General features: G+C 42.2%; 1 protein-coding gene across 1 annotated transcript in view; it reads left to right on the forward strand.

Annotated features, from left to right (window-relative positions):
* The window catches only part of MFSD11 (major facilitator superfamily domain containing 11), a 253,913-nt gene extending 235,881 nt beyond the window's left edge, over window positions 1-18,032 (forward strand). The window contains exon 14 of the mRNA XM_069200245.1: window positions 15,676-18,032. Coding sequence (XP_069056346.1) covers window positions 15,676-15,840 — 165 coding nt within the window. The 3' untranslated portion in view covers window positions 15,841-18,032. The remainder of the gene's footprint in view (window positions 1-15,675) is intronic.
* The last annotated feature ends 3,304 nt before the right edge of the window (window positions 18,033-21,336 follow it).

The following is a 21,336-nucleotide window of genomic DNA, read 5'->3' on the forward strand; positions in this document are numbered from 1 at the left end:
AAAATACCCAAGAAAGTGAACTGGACCGTGGACTGTCAAAGGGCCTTTGACACCCTGAAGCAAGCGATGTGTACAGCACCAGTTTTGAAAGCTCCAGATTACTCTAAGCAGTTCATTGTGCAGACAGTTGCCTCTGAACATGGGATAGGAGCAGTCCTGTACCAAACAAATGATGATGGCCTTCACCAGCCTGTTGCTTTTATTAGCAGGAGGTTACTCCCCAGGGAGCAGTGTTGGAGTGCCATTGAGAGGGAGGCCTTTGCTGTGGTCTGGTCCCTGAAGAAGTTGAGACCATACCTTTTTGGTACTCACTTCATAGTTCAAACTGACCACAGCCCTCTCAGATGGCTAATGCAAATGAATGGAGAAAACCCTAAACTGTTGAGGTGGTCCATATCCCTACAGAGAATGGACTTTGTAGTGGAACAGAGACCTGGGACTGCCCATGCCAATGCTGATGGCCTTTCCAGGTTCTTCCACTTAAAAAATGAAGACTCTCTTGGGAAAGGTTGGTCTCATCCTCTTTCGTTTTTGGGAAGGGGGGTTGTGTAAGAAAATGCCTCCTTGGCATGGTTACCCTCTATCTTTTTGCCTTTGCTAAGTTTTGATTGAAAGTGTGCTGGGACCCTGCTAACCAGGCCCCAGCACCAGTGTTCTTTCCCTAAACTGTACCTTTGTTTCCACAATTGGGACAACCCTGGCACTCAGATAAGTTCCTTGTAACTGGCACCCCTGGTACCAAGGGCCCTGATGCCAGGGAAGGTCTCTAAGGGCTGCAGCATGTCTTATGCCACCCAGAGGACCCCTCATTCAGCACATGCACACTGCCTCACAGCTTGTGTGTGCTGGTGGGGAGAAAAAGACTGAGTCGACATGGCACTCCCCTGAGAGTGTCATGCTAACCTCAAACTGCCTGTGGCATAGGTAAGTCACCCCTCTAGCAGGCCTTACAGCCCTAAGGCAGGGTGCACTATACCACAGGTGAGGACATATGAGCATGAGCACTATACCCCTACAGTGTCTAAGCAAAACCTTAGACATGGTAAGTGCAGGGTAGCCATAAGAGTATATGGTCTGGGAGTTTGTCAAACACGAACTCCACAGTTCCATAATGGCTACACTGAAATCTGGGAAGTTTGGTATCAAACTTGTCAGCACAATAAATGCACACTGATGCCAGTGTGCAATTTACTGTAACATGCACCCAGAGGGCATCTTAGAGATGCCCCCTGAATACCAATCCGACTACCAGTGTTAGGCTGACCAGTTCCTGCCAGCCTGCCACACACCAGACAAGTTGCTTGCCACATGGGGAGAGTGCCTTTGTCACTCTGTGGCTAGGAACAAAGCCTGTACTGGGTGGAGGTGCTTCTCACCTTCCCCTGCACGAACTGTAACATCTGGCGGTGAGCCTCAAAGGCTCACCCCTTTTGTTACAGCGCCCCAGGGCACCCCAGCTAGTGGAGATCTCCGCTCCTCCGGCCACTGCCCCCACTTTTGGTGGAAAGGCTGGAGGAGATAATGAGAAAAACAAGGAGGAGTCACCCACCAGTCAGGACAGCCTCTAAGGTGTCCTGAGCTGAGGTGACCCCTGCCTTTAGAAATCCTCCATCTTAGTTTTGGAGGATTCCCCCAATAGGATTAGGGATGTACCCTCTCCCCACAGGGAGGAGGCACAAAGAGGGTGTAGCCACCCTCTAGGACAGTAGCCGTTGGCTACTGCCCTCCCAGACCTAAACACACCCCTAAAGCTAGTATTTAGGGGCACCCCAGAAACCAGGAAATCAGATTCCTGCAACCTGAAGAAACAAGAAGGACTGCTGACCTACAAGCCCTGCAGAGAAGATGGAGGACAACAACTGCTTTGGCCCCAGCCCTACCGGCCTGTCTCTTGACTCGAAAACCTGCAACCAGCAACGCATCCGACAGGGACCAGTGACCTCTAAAGCCTCAGAGGACTGCCCTGGACTAAAGAACCAAGAAACTCCCGTGAGCAGCGGCTCTGCTCAACAACAGAAACTTCTTTGCAACAAAGAAGCAACTTTTAAAGACTTCACGTTTCCCACCGGAAGCGTGAGACTTCCCACTCTGCACCCGAAGCCCCCGGCTGGAGATCCAGAGAACAAACACTACAGGGAGGACTCCCTGGCGACTGCGACTCCGTAAGTAGCCCGAGACGACCCCCCCTGAGCCCCCATAGCGACGCCTGCAGGGAGAATCCAGAGGCCCCCCTGACCGCGACTGCCTGTAACAAGGGTGTAACAACAGTGCTCTACAAAACCCCCCTGGTCTGCCCCCTGAGGACGCGGGTACTTACCTGCTGGCAGACTGGAACCGTAGCACCCCCGTTCTCCATAGGCACCTATGTGTTTTGGGCACCTCTTTGACCTCTGCACCTGACCGGCCCTGAGCTCCTGGTGTGGTAACTTTGGGGTTGCCTTGAACCCCCAACGGTGGGCTGCCTGTGCCCAGGAACTGAGACTTGTAAGTGTCTTACTTACCTCACAATCTAACCTTTACTTACCTCCCCCAGGAACTGTTGATTTTTGCAGTGTCCAGTTTTAAAATAGCTTATTGCCATTTTAACAAAGACTGTATATGATATCGCTTTTATTTAAAGTTCCTCACTTACCTGTGTGAAGTACTTTGCATTTTATATGTTTGCTTCAAATCTTGAACCTGTGGTTCTTAAAATAAACTAAGAAAATATATTTTTCTATATAAAAACACCTATTGGCCTGGAATTTGTCTTTGAGTGTGTGTTCCTCATTTATTGCCTGTGTGTGTACAACAAATGCTTAACAATACCCTCTGATAAGCCTACTGCTCGACCACACTACCACAAAATAGAGCATTAGAATTATCTAATTTTGCCACTATCTTACCTCTAAGGGGAACCCTTGGACTCTGTGCACACTATTTCTTACTTTGAAATAGTATATACAGAGCCAACTTCCTACAGGCGGCCATTTAAAGACCCTGTGCCTCAGACCATTATTACAACAGATGCAGCAATGATTGGTTGGGGAGTTCACCTAAACAATCACAATATTCAAGGGCAATGGGATGCCAAACACAAACAGCTACATATAAATCACTTGGAGTTATTAGCTGTCTTCCTAGCACTCGAAGCTTTTCAACCTTTTCTCACACAGAAGAATGTTCTTATCGAAACAGACAACATGACAACCATGTATTACCTAAACAATCAGGGAAGGACAGATTCATCCCAACTCTCCCTTCTAGCCCAGAAAATTTGGAAATGGGCAATCCACAACCAAATTCACCTGTTAACACAATACATTCCAGGGATAGACAATCAATTAGCGGATATCCTCAGCAGAAATCGCCAACAAACACACAAATGGGAGATTCTTCCTCAGGTACGTCAAAAATACTTTCAACAATGGAGAACGCCAAACATAGACCTGTTTGCCACAAGCGAAAACACAAAATGCCAAAACTTCGCATCCAGACACCCACATCCCCTATCCAGGGACAATGCTCTATGGATCAATTGGTCAGGGATATTTGTTTACGCTTCTCCCCCTCTCCCACTCATTCCATTTCTAGTCAACAAGTTGTGTCAAACTTCACTCAACATGATACTCATAACACCAACATGGGCACGTCAACCGTGATACACAACATTATTGGACCTGTCAGTAGCACCACACTCCAAACTCCCAGACAGACCAGACCTGTTGACACAAAACAAAGGACAAATCAGGCACCCATATCCCAAGACACTCAATCTAGCAATTTGGCTCCTGAGGTCATAGAGTTTGGATATTTACAACTCCCATCAGAATGTATGGAAGTTATTAAACAAGCAAGAAAACCCACTACTATACAGGGAGTGCAGAATTATTAGGCAAGTAGTATTTTTGAGGATTAATTTTATTATTGAACAACAACCATGTTCTCAATGAACCCAAAAAACTCATTAATATCAAAGCTGAATATTTTTGGAAGTAGTTTGTAGTTTGTTTTTAGTTTTAGCTATGTTAGGGGGATATCTGTGTGTGCAGGTGACTATTACTGTGCATAATTATTAGGCAACTTAACAAAAAAAAATATATACCCATTTCAATTATTTATTATTACCAGTGAAACCAATAAAACATCTCAACATTCACAAATATACATTTCTGACATTCAAAAACAAAACAAAAACAAATCAGTGACCAATATAGCCACCTTTCTTTGCAAGGACACTCAAAAGCCTGCCATCCATGGATTCTGTCAGTGTTTTGATCTGTTCACCATCAACATTGCGTGTAGCAGCAACCACAGCCTCCCAGACACTGTTCAGAGAGGTGTACTGTTTTCCCTCCTTGTAAATCTCACATTTGATGATGGACCACAGGTTCTCAATGGGGTTCAGATCAGGTGAACAAGGAGGCCATGTCATTAGATTTCCTTCTTTTATACCCTTTCTTGCCAGCCACGCTGTGGAGTACTTGGACGCATGTGATGGAGCATTGTCCTGCATGAAAATCATGTTTTTCTTGAAGGATGCAGACTTCTTCCTGTACCACTGCTTGAAGAAGGTGTCTTCCAGGAACTGGCAGTAGGACTGGGAGTTGAGCTTGACTCCATCCTCAACCCGAAAAGGCCCCACAAGCTCATCTTTGATGATACCAGCCCAAACCAGTACTCCACCTCCACCTTGCTGGTGTCTGAGTCGGACTGGAGCTCTCTGCCCTTTACCAATCCAGCCACGGGCCCATCCATCTGGCCCATCAAGACTCACTCTCATTTCATCAGTCCATAAAACCTTAGAAAAATCAGTCTTGAGATATTTCTTGGCCCAGTCTTGACGTTTCAGCTTGTGTGTCTTGTTCAGTGGTGGTCGTCTTTCAGCCTTTCTTACCTTGGCCATGTCTCTGAGTATTGCACACCTTGTGCTTTTGGGCACTCCAGTGATGTTGCAGCTCTGAAATATGGCCAAACTGGTGGCAAGTGGCATCGTGGCAGCTGCACGCTTGACTTTTCTCAGTTCATGGGCAGTTATTTTGCGCCTTGGTTTTTCCACACGCTTCTTGCGACCCTGTTGACTATTTTGAATGAAACGCTTGATTGTTCGATGATCACGCTTCAGAAGCTTTGCAATTTTAAGAGTGCTGCATCCCTCTGCAAGATATCTCACTATTTTTGACTTTTCTGAGCCTGTCAAGTCCTTCTTTTGACCCATTTTGCCAAAGGAAAGGAAGTTGCCTAATAATTATGCACACCTGATATAGGGTGTTGATGTCATTAGACCACACCCTTTCTCATTACAGAGATGCACATCACCTAATATGCTTAATTGGTAGTAGGCTTTCGAGCCTATACAGCTTGGAGTAAGACAACATGCATAAAGAGGATGATGTGGTCAAAATACTAATTTGCCTAATAATTCTGCACTCCCTGTACAGTGCTATGCAAACAAATGGTAAAGTTGTACTAATAACAAACCAAAAATTTCTTCCAACGGTCGTATCACCATTTCATATAAATCAAACAGTGGAACTGCCAGTCTTCTTCCCACAGCCAGATTCTGTGGCAGGAAGAGCGCTACATACATTAGACATCAAAAGAGCGTTAATGTACAATATAGACAGAACTAAGCCATTCAGAAAGACTAAACAACTATTTGTTGCCGTCCAAAAACCTCAAACAGGCAATCCCATATCGAAACAAGGTTTAGCAAGATGGATTGTAAGATGCATCCAAACATGCTACATTAAAGCCAAAAGACAACTTTTTGTTACTCCTAAAGCACATTCTACAAGGAAAAAAGGTGCTAAAATGGCTTTTTTTTAGGGAATATACCAATGGCTGAAATATGTAAAGCAGGCACTTGGTCAACACCACATACCGTCACTAAACACTACTGTGTAGACGTTTTATCACGACAACAAGCAACAGTGGGCCAAGTGGTACTAAGAGCATTATTTCAAACAACTTCAACTCCTACAGGCTGACCACTGCTCATTTATTGTAGGGCAAACTGCTTTGTAGTCAATGCACAGCATGTATATCTGCAGCTACACATGCCATCGAACGGAAAATGTCACTTACCCAGTGTACATCTGTTCGTGGCATGATCCGCTGCAGATTCACATGCACCCTCGCACCTCCCTGGAGCCTGTAGTCGTTTAAGTTACAAACATTTGTACATATGTATATACATTAATACTAGCATGAACATTGTTTACTATGTACCTATATACTCTATCACTCCTACCTTTACCCTCTGCGGGAAAATAATCTAACAATGGAGTTGATGCCTATGTGCAATGGAACCGAAGGGGAGGAGTCACTTGATCCCGTGACTCGAAAACACTTCTTCATAGAAAAAACAACTTGTAACACTCCGAGCCCAACACTAGATGGCAGAATAATGCACAGCATGTGAATCTGCAGCGGAACATGCCACAAACAGATGTACACTGTGTAAGTGACATTTCCCATGTATATATATATATATATATTGGCTTCTGTCAGTCTCGTAGATGAGATGATTAAACACCTTGCTTTTTCCTTTCCTCTGCTGGCATCTTGTGATGATTTTCTTCTACGACTTATATTTTGTAACTTTTGCTTGCAATAATTGGGGATAGCACCTTTCACAAGATCTGACTTTTTTTCACAACATATTTCTCACAAAATGTGAATCAAAAGATTGAAATGCACTTTTATCATGTATTAGAAAATGTCGTGACTAAAAACTAAATAGGATTAATCGACTTACATTTGTACTTCACCCATTGCATTGAATACCTTCACTTTGATAAAGCTGTTCTCTAGACCCAACATTGCAGGACCAGCGCTAGGGGGAAAATTGCTAAGTCTGTGATGTTTGTATGATTGTTAAACCCACACACTTCATCTTCTACAGTGTCACAGGGATCAGGATCCTCACATTTCCTTGTGTGTAAATGATCCCACTGTGAATTGGAATCCTCTTACAAGGGAAAAAATCTTGCCCACAGGCAGCTTTTAGCTATCTGTATCATAGAACTGTTGAGTACAATAACATACTTGCAGTGGGCTTTTGGCAAGCCCATTGCTTACTATTGCTCGGCTTTATTCTCAGTCTTATTTACTTTCTTCTTATTTTGAAGACTTTCCTTCCTCTTCTTGTGTTTGTCCCTCCGCTTCTTGTGTTTGTCCCTCCGCTGTAGCTTAACATCTTTACCATTGTTTTGATTGTATGACTTGTATTCTTCCACTGCTTACGTTCAGGGAACTGCCTACCATATAGCGGGCAAAAGCTGTATGGTTACAAAACTCGCATTGTGGGCTTACCAAGAACATAGAGGGGAATATAGCCTGCTCATTGCTTAGCTTTACTGTCATTCATTTGTCTGTTTCATATTTGATGGCTTGCCTTAACTGTTGTGTGTCTGACCCACCCTTGGCACATATGCCATTTATTTGCATCCTTCTTCTGTTCCCTTTTAAGGAGCTACGTTTTACTTTTATTTTTAAGCACAGCACTATTGCATGTGTTTTCCACTTGTCTTTTTCGTATCCTCTCACCCCCTCATGTACCATGGGTAAAAATCTCTTACCCACGTACTTCTCCTCTGCACCCCCAGTAATGTGCTCACCCTAGTGTGCTTCTCTCCGTGTTGCTTTGTTCTTCTGTGTTCTTCCCTACAAGCTCCCTGCTCCATAGTTGTGTTTTTATTTGTGTGGGCCCAGTGGCTGCTTTTTGCTGCTGGGCTGCTCTGCAGTGCGCAAAGTGTCCACCAGAAAGACTGTTACCACAGGTAAGTCGCTTGTTCTTCTTGGTTTATTGTCTTCACGAAAAATGAAAGACAAATACTGGTGCTATATGAAATGAAAAAAATCTTCTTGTTGGAGTCCTTCCACTTTTTGTCTCTTGCACATCTTTCGAGAATAGTGCAAAAGAGATATGTGATGTGATGTATGACACCTTAACACAACAGGAGAGGATGGGAGAAAGAAAACATAGACCCCATACTGTCTCCCCAAAATACACAGCCAAGTACACAAGGAGTACGAGGCGTTTGTGGGTACCAAGTAAAGTTAAATTGCCCTGGACCGTCTGTGTATCCCGAACTTCGGGACTTGTTTGTGTGCTGAATGTGGTTGTCAGGAGGGGAATTTCTCCTTACGGACTAGGTGGTCTCACACATTATGTAGTGTCATGCTTAATCATTTGACCACCTAGCTCCATCCAGGTAGGATAATACCACTTGGAGGGACTTAACGGACTTAACCTCGCCGTTAAAAGAACTTGGAGGTAGTGCAGAGAAAAAGATTATATGGATTATAGTGGGATCCAGTTGTACTTCAGAAAATATAAAATCACCAAATCAGTCACCTGTGTTATATTGCACCGTTATTCACAGTGACTGTTGGTGAGATTTAAAAAACGGTGGGATGCCTATGGAGGGTAATGACACGAAGGGTCACCTGCCGTTCACTGGCCAACATGTTTCTGCCACTAACTGGAGCCAAAAAAGGTCTGGGGGACATTCGTCAGGGCCTAGGATCCCTAGACTCATGCACTAACGAGTCTTGTGCAGAAGAATGGAAAAAAGGGGGACCTACCTCAGTTTGATGTGACCAAATAAAGGTGATGCAAAAGGGCCTACCTGTGGATCACTTAACCACGAGGACCCTGTCAATAAAGGGCAATTCGCCCCTGGTGTAGGGGAGAGGGAGTGTCCCCTTGTAGTCACATATGCTTCGAAGGGTGACGCTCTTGTGCGCACCTAATCCTACTCCCTCCTCGGCCCTGATCTGTGACACTTCAAGATATTTCCTGCACAGTGATCAAAAAAGAGAGAGAGCAAAGAAAATATCTAAGATTTGCAAAATAAGACCAGTATTACCAGTGGGCCTAGCTACAGTGAGATATTCTGAAGTTGCTCTCCCCAGTGGCCTACTATCTTCATCTTCATAATTGATGACTGGTTAATTTGGGCTATTTCACAGTCCTAAACTTTGGAATGCCAAAAGATTGTGTTCAACACAGTGTGTACAGTGTGTGGTTTTCCAAAATTAAGAAAAATACAGAGCCTTTGCAAAAGGGCACAGTTCACTGAGAACTCCCATAGACACGTCTTTATGCTTGCCATTTTCACCTATGGTCAAGGATTTGGCTTTCAATTAGCTAAGTCAACATTTTTCCTACAAATTCATTGAACTGGCTGATTTTTTTCAAAGGCTTCTAGGTCACTTGCCTTGATATAGTTGCCCTTAGCAGTGTTTCACCAAAATATCGTTGTCAGCATATTATCTGATATAAATATTTTGTCTTACATATTCGCTTTAAAAATATCACCTATTCAACATATTAATAGAAATATCTACATCCAATTGCATTATTTATATAAATGATATTTAAGACTGTATAGGTATGTCAGGAAACGCTTGTGTAAGCAGTATTCTGACACATAAAACCCTTGACAAGCTGAGAATGACAACAAAGCAGGAGCTTTCAACAACTTCTTGAGATTTACGGTCTCCTATATTCGTATACAATAGTCCCTTTTGACCTTTGTTGATTTTCTGGGTAAACGTTTTCAGCCCAATATGCTCATTGTACTGTGCTTTTTTTTTATCAATGAAGATAAAAGGTTAGGCCTCACTAAAGGGTCCCCTTCACCGTGTGCTACAGAATCTGCAGTTCCACCCATCGCCCCCATTAAAGTTAAGCTCTTCAAGAAGTCTGTCAAACTGCCCCTTTCCAACAAAGCCTTCACTTCACACCTAACTCCTGGTACTTTAAACCATCACAAAGTAACTGGAGTAAATGCAGGATTTTTTTTTTTTTTTTCATGAGAGCACAAGATTAATCATCATAACCACTGGATTACTAACCTTGGAATCCAAATCAGCGTGGTACCTGACATAAAGCAGTTCAACGCTTTGTCAGGGTTACTAAGTGATGTATAAAAACAATTACTATAGAATATATTATCCTCTTGGTCCACAACAATGCATAACACACTGCAGTCAGGCAATCTATTGTAGTTCATACAAGCTACATAATAAACATATAATCCTTGACACATTTACACTTGCATAAAACAAAATTGCTCAGGCTCATGTCCATGGCACAGTAGTGTACCAGTCCATAGCAATAAACTACCCATCTCAAACTGAACATGGAAGGAAATAACTCAAGAGATATGCCGCATGCTGTAGTCCAATGGAGGACTTTAATTTAGTCCACCACTGCAAGTCCCAACAAGCTACATACTGTGACCATTTCTTGACATTTCACAATGACGATCCACCTTTTATCTCTCCAACATATGCCTGCTAATGAACATAAACCTTAAAGCTACTGTCTCAGAATAGACACCCAGTGAAGTAACCAACTCAGTGGACTAGGATTATTTGAAAAATATCATAAATGGATTTACATAGCTGCTCTGTGCTGCCAGCTTACTGAAATACCAAAACAGTATGCATCTCTCTCACACTTCTTTCATCACATTGCTAAGCCTTGTGTCCCATGACACGATAACTGCCCCTCGGTGGTCATCAAGCCCGACATGGCAATGCTTTCATATAGGATCAAAACAACGACAGCACACTTCATCATCACACCCTAAATGGTGTAGCTTGCTACCCATGTGGGGAAGTGCTTCAGTTCCCTGCATAGGTATAGTAAGCACTATAAAAGTGTTGCAATGTAATAGTTCTCTTGGGTGCAGAATGCTAAAAAGCTAAGTAGGCAGTCTCAAAAGTGAAGGAAAATATCAGTTAATTTTGTGTGTTTTCGTACACTGCTTTTATTCAACCCTTATTATCACTTTTATGTCAAAGCCCATGATAGGAGTATAACTTGCGATCACACTGTTCATTTCAATGTTGGCAAAGTCGTTTTCATATTAATCTCACTGTTTTCATGCCGTTATATTTGGAGTACGTTCAGTAGATTGAGCTCAGCCTGTCCTATTGTCAGCTTACCAAGGTCTTACATTTAGCTTTAAACCACCCATTGCTTACCATTGATTGGTTTTATTATCACTCATTTGCTTACTTCTTATTCGATGGCTAGTCTTTCCTGCCTTGTGTTTGTCCCTCCCCTGGAGCATATCCTAATTACCTGTGCCCTTCCATTACTCACTTTTAAAAAACTTCTTTTTTTGTTTTGTTTGTTGCTTAAGCACTGCACAATAGTACATGTGCTTTCCATCAGTCTCCCCCCCACACCTCATTCTGTGTTGCTCTTCTGGGTACCTCTCTACTGCCACTCCGCGTTCTGTGTTGCTTTCTCTTGCCAAAATGCGTCTGTGGTGTTCTCTCCCTCTTATGCTTCGCAGTCCTGCCCTCTGCGTGCTACTTTTCCCCTTCTCCTCCCACCTGCTCCTCTTTTTACTACCCCTAAATTCCCACGCTCCTATTTTTGTTTTTTCTTTGTCGGTTTCATGCTAAAAATCTTAATTCTTCTTAATTTACTGATCCAACTGGCATTCGCCATCTTACACTGGTAAATAAAAATGCTAAAGCAAATGATGTGAGCCATCATTCCTTTGGCACACACATGCATTGATTCATGCATCCATCAATTGATTGACGCAACTGCTGTTGCATGTTTTGGTAAATGTGTTTTTATTTGAACAAAGTTGCATACTGTCCCAGTGCTGTACATCACTTCCAGAAGCAATTGGCAAAGCCTAGAAGTCCCAAAGGTGAGGCCTATGCTTCTTTATTTTTCTTGAAGCACTCAGTGCACATATTGCCTTGCTCTCTCTCATGTGCTGTACCTCAACGAAATCCCCCTCCCTGGTTCTCTCTTGTTACCCTTCCCCTACTTATCTGTTGATTCTCCCCGCCCTCCCGGTCTTGTGTCCCCTGCTCCATATTGCTCTACCCTCTCTAACTCATCTGCTATGTATCCCACCTCTCCCATCGCTTTTTCCTACTTTATTTTTTAATTCCCCCTCTCAGCTCTTCTTTGCTGAACTACTCCCACCGTGCTCCAACTACTCACCTCACCCTTACTGCACTTCCAGTATCTTTTTAAAATGTTTGGAGGGCTATGCAGCTATAATTTGTTGGCAGGCTGCTCCTTTCTAGAAAAAAAAGTGTTTTGGCGCACTTTGTTTGTCTGTGTACCATTCCAAAATGAGCTTCTTCTGTATTGGAAGGGTAAATTAAAAACAAAATGGCTAATGTATGCTCATGCTTGCATGGCGATGCATGGGCTGTTTATGCGTTACCAGCCTTTTTAGAAGATAAAAGAGCAAATTGAATTAGTGATTTTCATTTGATGTTTTAGAATTGTGGTTTCTAAAGTGCTGCAGGGGATGGTGTCAATACCTTAATTTAAAATCTGTCATATTGCATCAATCGGTGAAGAAATTGCAGATATAAAAATATCACATGGATGTCAGAATTGCTGTTGATGGTTTATAATTTTCTTCCTAATCACTGTCCGTAAGTATTGCGAAACTGTCCATAGTAGAGCTATACCAAAACACAATACCCTTGCTGCACCAATGTGTCATTGTATACTTTTTTATAATATTACTTTAGCCACCTCTTATGACAGATTGTCTAGGGCACCTCACTCAATTTATAAAACCAGCTCTTCATCCCAGCGAACTGCACTCTGCATTAATATCTGCTACACACTAGCTAAAAAGCAGCCTCATGAGGGATTGGAGGCTCAATCCACTAGGGGAAAGACCTTTGCTTCTGCTTTAGCACTCTGGGTGCCTGTCCTAGACCTCTTCCAAGCCACATGGTGGCGTCACTCGAATGTCCAAGCAGTAGTTCTATTAGAATATGTAAAGTCCTTCAAAATGAGCATTTTTTTCCCTTTTTGGTCCTTGAGTATTTTTGGTTTGAGCCAGTTTGCAGACCCACCTCCTGAGAGGTATTTCTTGAGTATCTATTCAAAAATGTGGACTCTGCAGTTACATTTCTGTCAGAAGAACAGGCTACTTACCTTCGGTAAGACTTTTTCTGGTAGAGACTCTAGCCGCATATTTCTCCCTGACTCTCACATGCTCTCCGCTTTGCAAACTGGACTCTTCACACTAAAGATCTATTAGATATTGCACACTGGTCAAAACATTGTTTTACCGTGATGCCCTGGGGTCACAAATGCTGGAATGGAAGACAGGGTGCTCCCCATTTTGACTGTTGTAATTAAGGCTCCTGTGAGCCTCTGAGCTGACGAGCTCGGGTGAAGCACCTGTGCGCCTTCTTGAGTGGTACTTAAACCTGTGAATACTTTCAAGGCGGCATTTCAAGCAACCCCGCCAGCTACACGTTGCTCTTCGCTGATGACGGCCAAATAGCCAGAAACATGTGTCCAAAGATACAGCACTCGCCGCACCAACTTATGGTGAAAAACTTTCAAAACTCTATTCAAATTTGTGCTAATGACTGCATTTACCATGATGCCTTGGGGTCACAAATTCTGGAATGGAAGACAGAGTGCTCCCCATTTTGACTGTTGTAATTAAGGCTCCTGTGAGCCTCTGAGCTGACGAGCTTGGGAGAAGCACCTGTGCGCCTTCTTGAGTGGTACTTAAACCTGTGAATACTTTCAAGGCGGCATTTCAAGCAACCCCGCCAGCTACACGTTGCTCTTCGCTGATGACGGCCAAATAGCCAGAAACACGTGTCCGAAGATACGGCACTCGCCGCACCAACTTATGGTGAAAAACTTTCAAAACTCTATTCAAATTCGTGCTAATGACTGCATTTACCATGATGCCTTGGGGTCACAAATGCTGGAATGGAAGACAGGGTGCTCCCCATTTTGACTATTGTTTTTTGTATGGCTCTGTGTTTTTAGTGCAGAAATAGTCACAAAAAACGGATTTTAGCTTGCTGGTGGGTGCTTAACTGGGCATTGAAACGTTACTTCCAATGAAGAGGAAGTGGACGCCACCTGCCTGAATTCAGAGGTACTGCTCGAGATTTTCTGGATCCATTCTGATGCTGAGGGAATATTTTAAGGTGAGGAATGGAGGGTTAGATAGTCTCTACCAGAATTTATTTTACTAAAGGTAAGTAAATTGCTCAATATTATAATTATTCTTTGCTTACTTGTAAAGACTTTGCCACACTGCTGTAATAATTTCAGTTAGTTTCCATGAATCCAGATAGGAATGGATTATTAGCGGTGTAGTTGTGACATCAATACATAGGTAGCTTAGACTTCTTAGACTTCAGCATCTACTTTAAACACATCAGTTTTGTTAGGGGCTTTGTTAGTTTTTTTCAGCACCAGCATGATTTCTGTTGGCAGAAATAGGCAATACACATTGATTGTCTATAATAGAGTTTACTGGGGGATTCAGTGTGAAGATTGGTGTAATATAGATTGCTGAATAGTGTTTCTCATGCAACAACAGAAATGTGTGGTGGCACTCTCGAAGAGTTCTCTGTCTTTAGTCCATATCTTCCATTGGTTCCAAATATTCTTCGGACAGACTAACTTTTAAATAATTGCATGATAGTGAGGGTACTTTATTTTTTTGTCATTCACAGCTCTCTGTTTACTTACCTCAAAGATGCTAGTCTAGTGATTCCTCAACATTTAAGTTACAATACCTAAAATGTGTGCATGCTATTAATGTTCTGGAAACCCAGACCAGATTATCAGTCTAGCCACAGACAATGTAATTGAATTGCAGTTGCGTTCATTCTTTGTAAATTAATCTGACGTGGGTATAAGGAAAAAAACGTGTCTGGGTTTGGATTGAGTTTTGACCTAATTTCAACAACAGTGCAATTTGGGTTTTTATTTATTAGGAGAAATTCAACAGTCACAGTAAGCAGTATATACAACTACCAAGTGCATATTTCGGGCCAGTGAAATACTCTGTTTACGCCAGCACTCAAAAATAGAGTTCATAGCCATACAATGTAAAAAGATATATATCTTTTAAAAAAAAAAAAAAGAAAAGAAGAACCTATAACCTAAGAATGGTTTAGGCAGAACCCACTTGCTTCAAATTTTCTAAAGCGCAGCGCTCATATAGTCATTAAGTGGGACTTGCTGAAGCCATTGAAATGCTTTATTGCTTTCCATAGTTCAATGACTCTTGCATAAAAACACTTAAGTTATTTGTCAGTACAGATCTAAAGGACATGCTGTTGAACGTTTTGATATATAGATAGACAGTACTAAACATTCAAGCAATCTGTCTGTAGTATTTTCACTTTTATAATATAGCTCACAAAAGCCCAGGTAAGGAAATCATTAAATGGTCGACCATGTGACCCCGAGGATTGTAGTAGACAATAAGAGTCAGGAGCGGGGAAGCAATTCTCTTCGACTATGCAAACTTAAACTGACTATTCACAAGATTGGTCTCTAGTAGTTTTAGAATTGCAGTCAGGCACTGAAATCCAGGCTGTAGGGTGATGACCCGGGCCTTGTGTTCCTGGCTCTGCCATGGTAAGGCCACTATTAGGACCTGCGTTTGGCCTGCATTTTTCATCTGCAATACCATTTCATAACGTTTGTGTTTTTACAACACCTTGTGTGGGTTCTGAGAGGCATTTTTGAATAGAACTGCTATTTTTAGTTTACAGTTCACCTCTTTAACCTTATGAGAACGCTTGATGAACATGTAAAGAAGAACTAAGCACTAAAGCTAACCATGACTGCATCATTGAACGTATGACTTTGACACCCTTGTTTGCTAATCTTTCTGTCTGCTTCCTTTTTAGTCCATTAGTGCGGCTGTGGCCTTCTTCTATAGCAACTACCTGCTCCTGCAGTGGCAGCTGCTCATCATGGTGCTCTGTGGCTTCCTGGGCACCATCTCGTTCTTTGCTGTGGAGTGGCATGCTGCGACCCTCGCTTCAGTGGATCACCCCTACAGCAGCATCTGAAGCTGACAGCAGCAGTGGCACGAACACAGACTCCCTCCTTTAATGTCAGTGGAGTGGACATATTTTAAATAATGATGGACGATGTGTAAATTTATGGGGAGCAAAATGTTGCATTTCTGCTTCATCATCCCCACTCTGGGAAATAACTATTAATCATGGTTTGGAGTGGGATACCGACTACACGCTGGCAACAGGAATTAAAAGTGGATGTCCTCAGAGAGGAGGTTTTATTCATACCCTCAAAAGTTACCTCAAGAGACATAAGACAGAAATAATCTAAATGCCCTTTGCATCAGTGTCTGAAAATACTAGGTGATCACCCTGAAAAGAGACTGCCTTGTACTCTGGAAATGCCTACACAGTGCTCTATAAAGCCTGGATCAGCTACAAAACGAGTTCTTTAATTCGGCAGGTAGGAAGTTATTTACTGGCGCTGATGGTTCCTTTGTGACCAGAAACACTTGTGTTTCGTAGGCATGCTGCTCTGTGACTGCCCCATGGGACCTGCTCCATTTCGTTGTTGTGTTTTTCTCTCTTAGCTACTGTTGCGGCAAATATGATCATTCATCTCTGGATTTGACCTTTCGGAAGTTGGCACATTCTGGTGTGTAGACAGTTCTTTCAGACCTTTAGGGGTGAAAATGATTCATGTCCACCCATGAGAAGCTTAGGAGTGTAAGCATAATCAGTTGCGCTTACAAAAATATATCATGTTCTTTTGTACAGAACAAACCTCTCTCTCCAGCCCAGTCCTGTTTGGTGGCGCAGGTACTTTCAGCAAACTAGTGGCATATTGAGGCACCGGCCTTTTCCTCTGACCTTTATTGCACTGTAATACACTGCAGAAAGTGAATTTTATCATGGAAACTACGTATTGCTCTTGCATACTCCTCAAGGGATGCTTAGTAAACTTGCCTCAAACATGCCACCCCTCCTTTCTTGAGCATCGGAGTCATAGCCTGGTTGTTCTGAAGAGGAGGACCAATGAACCTTTTAACTTATCCACGACATTACACCTCTCTGTTTTTGCCAATATTTTCATGCATATATATTCTGTTTTGAGAAGGCCCCAACGCACATTTAATTTCCAGTGTGGTTTTTTTTTTTTCTTCAAAGGGACATTTTTTGATTATTTGTAAACATTTTATTTCCATCTTTTTGGCGAAAATGAAGTCATAGTTTTGATAATGAAAGTTGATTGTGTGCCCCCCAAAAATGTAAACAAAGAGTGTACTTTTTTACCTTCCTGGAATGAATGAAGAAACTCTGAAGGAAGGTCTTTTCAACTAAGCTTCTTTATCATTTAGGATGATAACTTTTGCATTTTGAATCTGAAAATGCGATTCTCCATCATGGGACCCCTCCTGTGGTATACCTGCCTAAGATTCATTGAGTCCATCAGAATATCATAAAAATACTTTTAAAAATGTGTACAAATAAATAGAACATTGTAGTAAATTTAAAAAACCCATAAAGCAGAATCTTCCAGCGGCTTCACAGAGAATAAGGTGTTGCTCTCACTTTCAACATGGTTATCATATTGCCCCTGTCAAGCCTGTCTGCTCTTTTCATGACCTGAGAAGATTTTTGGAACACTGAGGTTTGTTGCGTCAATTTCTTCCTAAAGACTGCTCTCTCTTCCGTTTTCTCTCTCTCGGTTTACCTTTACTTTATTTTCAATGTAGCTTATTTTCTTCCAGAGGGAACACAATTTTAAAATGGTATCAAGTGTGCTAAGAAAGAGAAGGTTTAGACAATTGTAAGTATTGCACAGGGACGAGAATTACAGCTTTAAAGCAAACAAAGATTGTTCCTTCAAAGACAAATTAATCGATCCTCTGACTCTTGTAATGCCTGGTGCATTGGACAGGTGCTTAATGGGGTGCTCTTCACCAGCTGGGAAACCAAAGGGAGAGATGGCTCATCCCTACTTAGTTTCTATTGAGTGTCCTTTAAATACACAGGGATGTCCTTCTAATCTGGTTGTTGTTTGCTGCCCTACAGCTTCAGTGGCACCGTTTGGTGTTGAGACCACCCAGATAATGTGCACCATTGAAAAACCTAAGTCTTGGAGGGACTAATTTCTCCTTGGTTCCTGACTTTGTGTGGGAAATCAAATCAGTAAGATGCTTGATACCAAGGACAAGGCCTGAATCTGTGATTTATCAGTGAAGCTGACTAAAACCATCAAATTCTGAGTATGGGTTGTTTTTTGTGTGACATCTCTTGGAATGTGGCAGCGATGCTTAACCTTCCAGTTTCTTCAATATCTGTCAGAATGTGTATTTTTTTTTTAACGTAGTCCTCAACCATGGCTCCTAATAGTATTGTGACATTGATGTCGAGTTTCCAAGAATCAACAGGTCAAGTGTTGCAGATAACAGCCACTGTTAAATCTTTCATTCAGAGCCAAGGGAGGAGGTAAAAGCCGTCTCCTGTTGATCCCTTTGTACCCACGGACCAGCCTGCTGCAGATTCGCTAGTAATGTGTGCTGCAGGAACGAGGTTCTTGTTGCCCAGGATCTCCTCCTAGTCTGCTTGAGAAGGGCAATAGGATGGTAGACTTAATTGGTTAAAAGAAAGGTCTGCATTTCCGAGTATATGTGTGCCACAAGTTTCGCTACACTCCTGGCTTTATTGGATAAATTTGTGAACCTTGTCCAGGATTTCCCTTTGGATAAGACAAACGCAAACAAAGCTCTCCATTTGCTAACTGCAATTTAGGTTATTACAACCATTAGATGCATTTGTGAACTTTACCCAGGATTTCCCTTTGGATAAGACAAATGCAAACAAAGCTCTCCATTTGCGAACTGCGATTTAGGTTATCAGAACCATGCTTTTGGGGCTTGAAAGGACCTCACAGATGTGGCTACCAGGGATGTGGCTCATGCATCTTGCTAAGGAGATTCTCTTACCCATGCCTTGTCAGCTCAGCACCTAAGTACTGATTCTGCATCATGTGCCTTTCTCAAAGAACCCTTTTTGGTACAGAAACTGATGAGGTGATACACAGGGATAAAACAACCCTACCATCCATCTGTGTCTAACACCTTATGATAGGTGAAGTGGAGGCTCATTCAAGCTGTGGCAGAGATCAGGGGCTCATTTCAAACAAGAGTAACAAAGGTTCAACATCCAACTGGCACTTGTCCCTCCGAACCAGGCGTCTTCAGATGCCTGCAGTTTGAGAACATTCTGGCTCATTCATTCATAAATGCAGAAAAGGCAATGGTTGAGATTACCTAACAATCCATGAGCATTCCAATTTAACCAAGAATAATCTGGGTGATGTCTACCTAAGAACATTTTTCACAACAGTAAAAACGGATGAGCTAAGCTTGCATACAGACTCACACATATACGTTGAACAGCATTGATGAAAGTGAAGGGCCTTGCGGGAACTCTACTACACCTGAAAGCTGAAGGGCCAAAATGCTGCACAAGACTAGCCCTGGGAAAGGTCTGCCAAGAAAGAGGGAAAACAGACAGCCACTGCTGTGGATGCACCAGTCTCGGGGAATAGTGGTTATGAATCATGGTGCCAAACGCGGCAGAAACATGTAGTAATATAGCACCTGCCTTGACCATCCCATGAGAAATGAGTTCATATGCTGCCTCTTTTCCACTTTGCCTACCCCTTCAACCTCACCTTCTCTTGACCTACGTTTTAATTCAATGTACCCCTGATCTATTTTGCTTTTTTGCATTCATGTTTTGATTCAGTGTTCTTAAGATAGATATACTGACCTGTTACCAAAGTCGAACTTGACACAAAGGATCTCCAGAAATTCTGGTCTGCCTTCTGTAGAAACAATGTTGGAAAAGGTTATTACTGAAAAGCACGAGCTCTACATCGGCTCATGCTTTTATTTTCACTCTCTTCATGCCAGCTTCTGCCGTTTCTGTGGCACCTTCTCTTTCAGTATTTCTTGTTCACAGCCTCTGCATTGCTTCCCTGTCTGTGCTCTGAAGTCAGCTGCTTTTCACCATCGACCATGAGGTTTTAGCTGTGCCTGTAGGACGCCCGTCTGAAGGGTGCCTCTGCTAGTGGATATCGTCTTTCCTGCTCAGCTGACTATTTCAAGATCATCTCTGTTATGCCATGAGTGTATATCTCTCCCTTTACATATTTGACTTAGTCATTATGATTTCGTTTCTTTCACTATCAATACCGTTAAGTCTTTAGGGCTGTAAACCCCCTTTCCTGCAGACTAACAAGTGTGCGGATGCATTAACCAAAATGTAACCTGACGAAGCGGAAGTCCTAGTCTCTGGAGGCCACCATCATCTCTGAGACTAACATGTAGTCCTGTCAGAGCTTGGTGCTTGCCAAAATCTGGTTTTCCTGATGCTCATCTTTAATTCGTTCAAGCAGCTTATGGCATTTGCAGCGATTATTTTCCCAAGCTATAGAACTGAAGAAGGTTCTGATTTTTCGTACTTTTTAATACTAGTCTTCTCTTGTTACCTCACTGATTTGAGTTGCAACGTTTTATTTAATAACAATCTGTACATTTGTCCTCAGTGCTGACTTCTTTACAAAATTCGAAACAAGAATTTTGGAACAAGACCTATGACTAGAAAAGCACAATCTAGTACTTATGGTTTCCTAGCGCCTCTGTACCTGCACTGGTTTCTGGTGAAATGTAAACTGCCATTTATTGATAATCATGTGGTCTACATCCGGCATCTTCTTTGCCTGTCACAGTTGTATCATTGCCTGAATTCTATCTCCATTCAGGTCCTTAAGTGACCGATTGTTCAGTTACCATGTCGCATGCTTTGTGACAAAAGCTTCTGTCCACCTTGCATAGCACTGGAATTCTCCTTGCCGTACAATTATATGACAAACCTTATATGGTGTTTTTTGTTTATTATAGACAAAATACTGAACATTCAGGGTATATTTTTTAAAGTTTCGTGCTTCTTATCTAACTGAGGAATGCCTTTTCAGTCATGGGTACACAAAGCTTGAATTATTATTTGTTTGCAATAGCTTGCTGCTTACGAACAGTTTATTAATTTCCAATTTAGAAATAATTATTTACATTCTAATTTATACCTCAGTCATTGGTCAGACAGGGCTAGCAGGCGTCTCCTTTCCTTAGCACACTAATTTAGACAGTCAACAGAACTGATCTCCAGCACCAACAGCTACTTCACTTTATCTAGAATGAATTGAAATCATGGCCACTAAGCTTGATTGTAATGCGTACCCTAATTCTATTTTTTTCCTGTGCACCTCTTTTCTAACAAAAAAGTGGCAAGGTAGCCTATTATAAAATTAATAGTTCGTCTCCAATGTGCAATTTTATTGTTTTTGATAACGTGGAAAAAAGAATGAAGTAATGCTCCTTAATGAGTGAGCGGTTTTCTGGCTTTTCAATGGACTATAATTATACCTTTTTGGAGTTTTCTTTACTTTTCTACTGAAATGTTTTTCATTATTCACTTGCAATTTTCCTTTCAAATTATTCTATTTTTCTAGAGCAG

Source organism: Pleurodeles waltl, chromosome 7 (assembly GCF_031143425.1).
Source record: "Pleurodeles waltl isolate 20211129_DDA chromosome 7, aPleWal1.hap1.20221129, whole genome shotgun sequence".
Classification (NCBI taxonomy): domain Eukaryota; kingdom Metazoa; phylum Chordata; class Amphibia; order Caudata; family Salamandridae; genus Pleurodeles; species Pleurodeles waltl.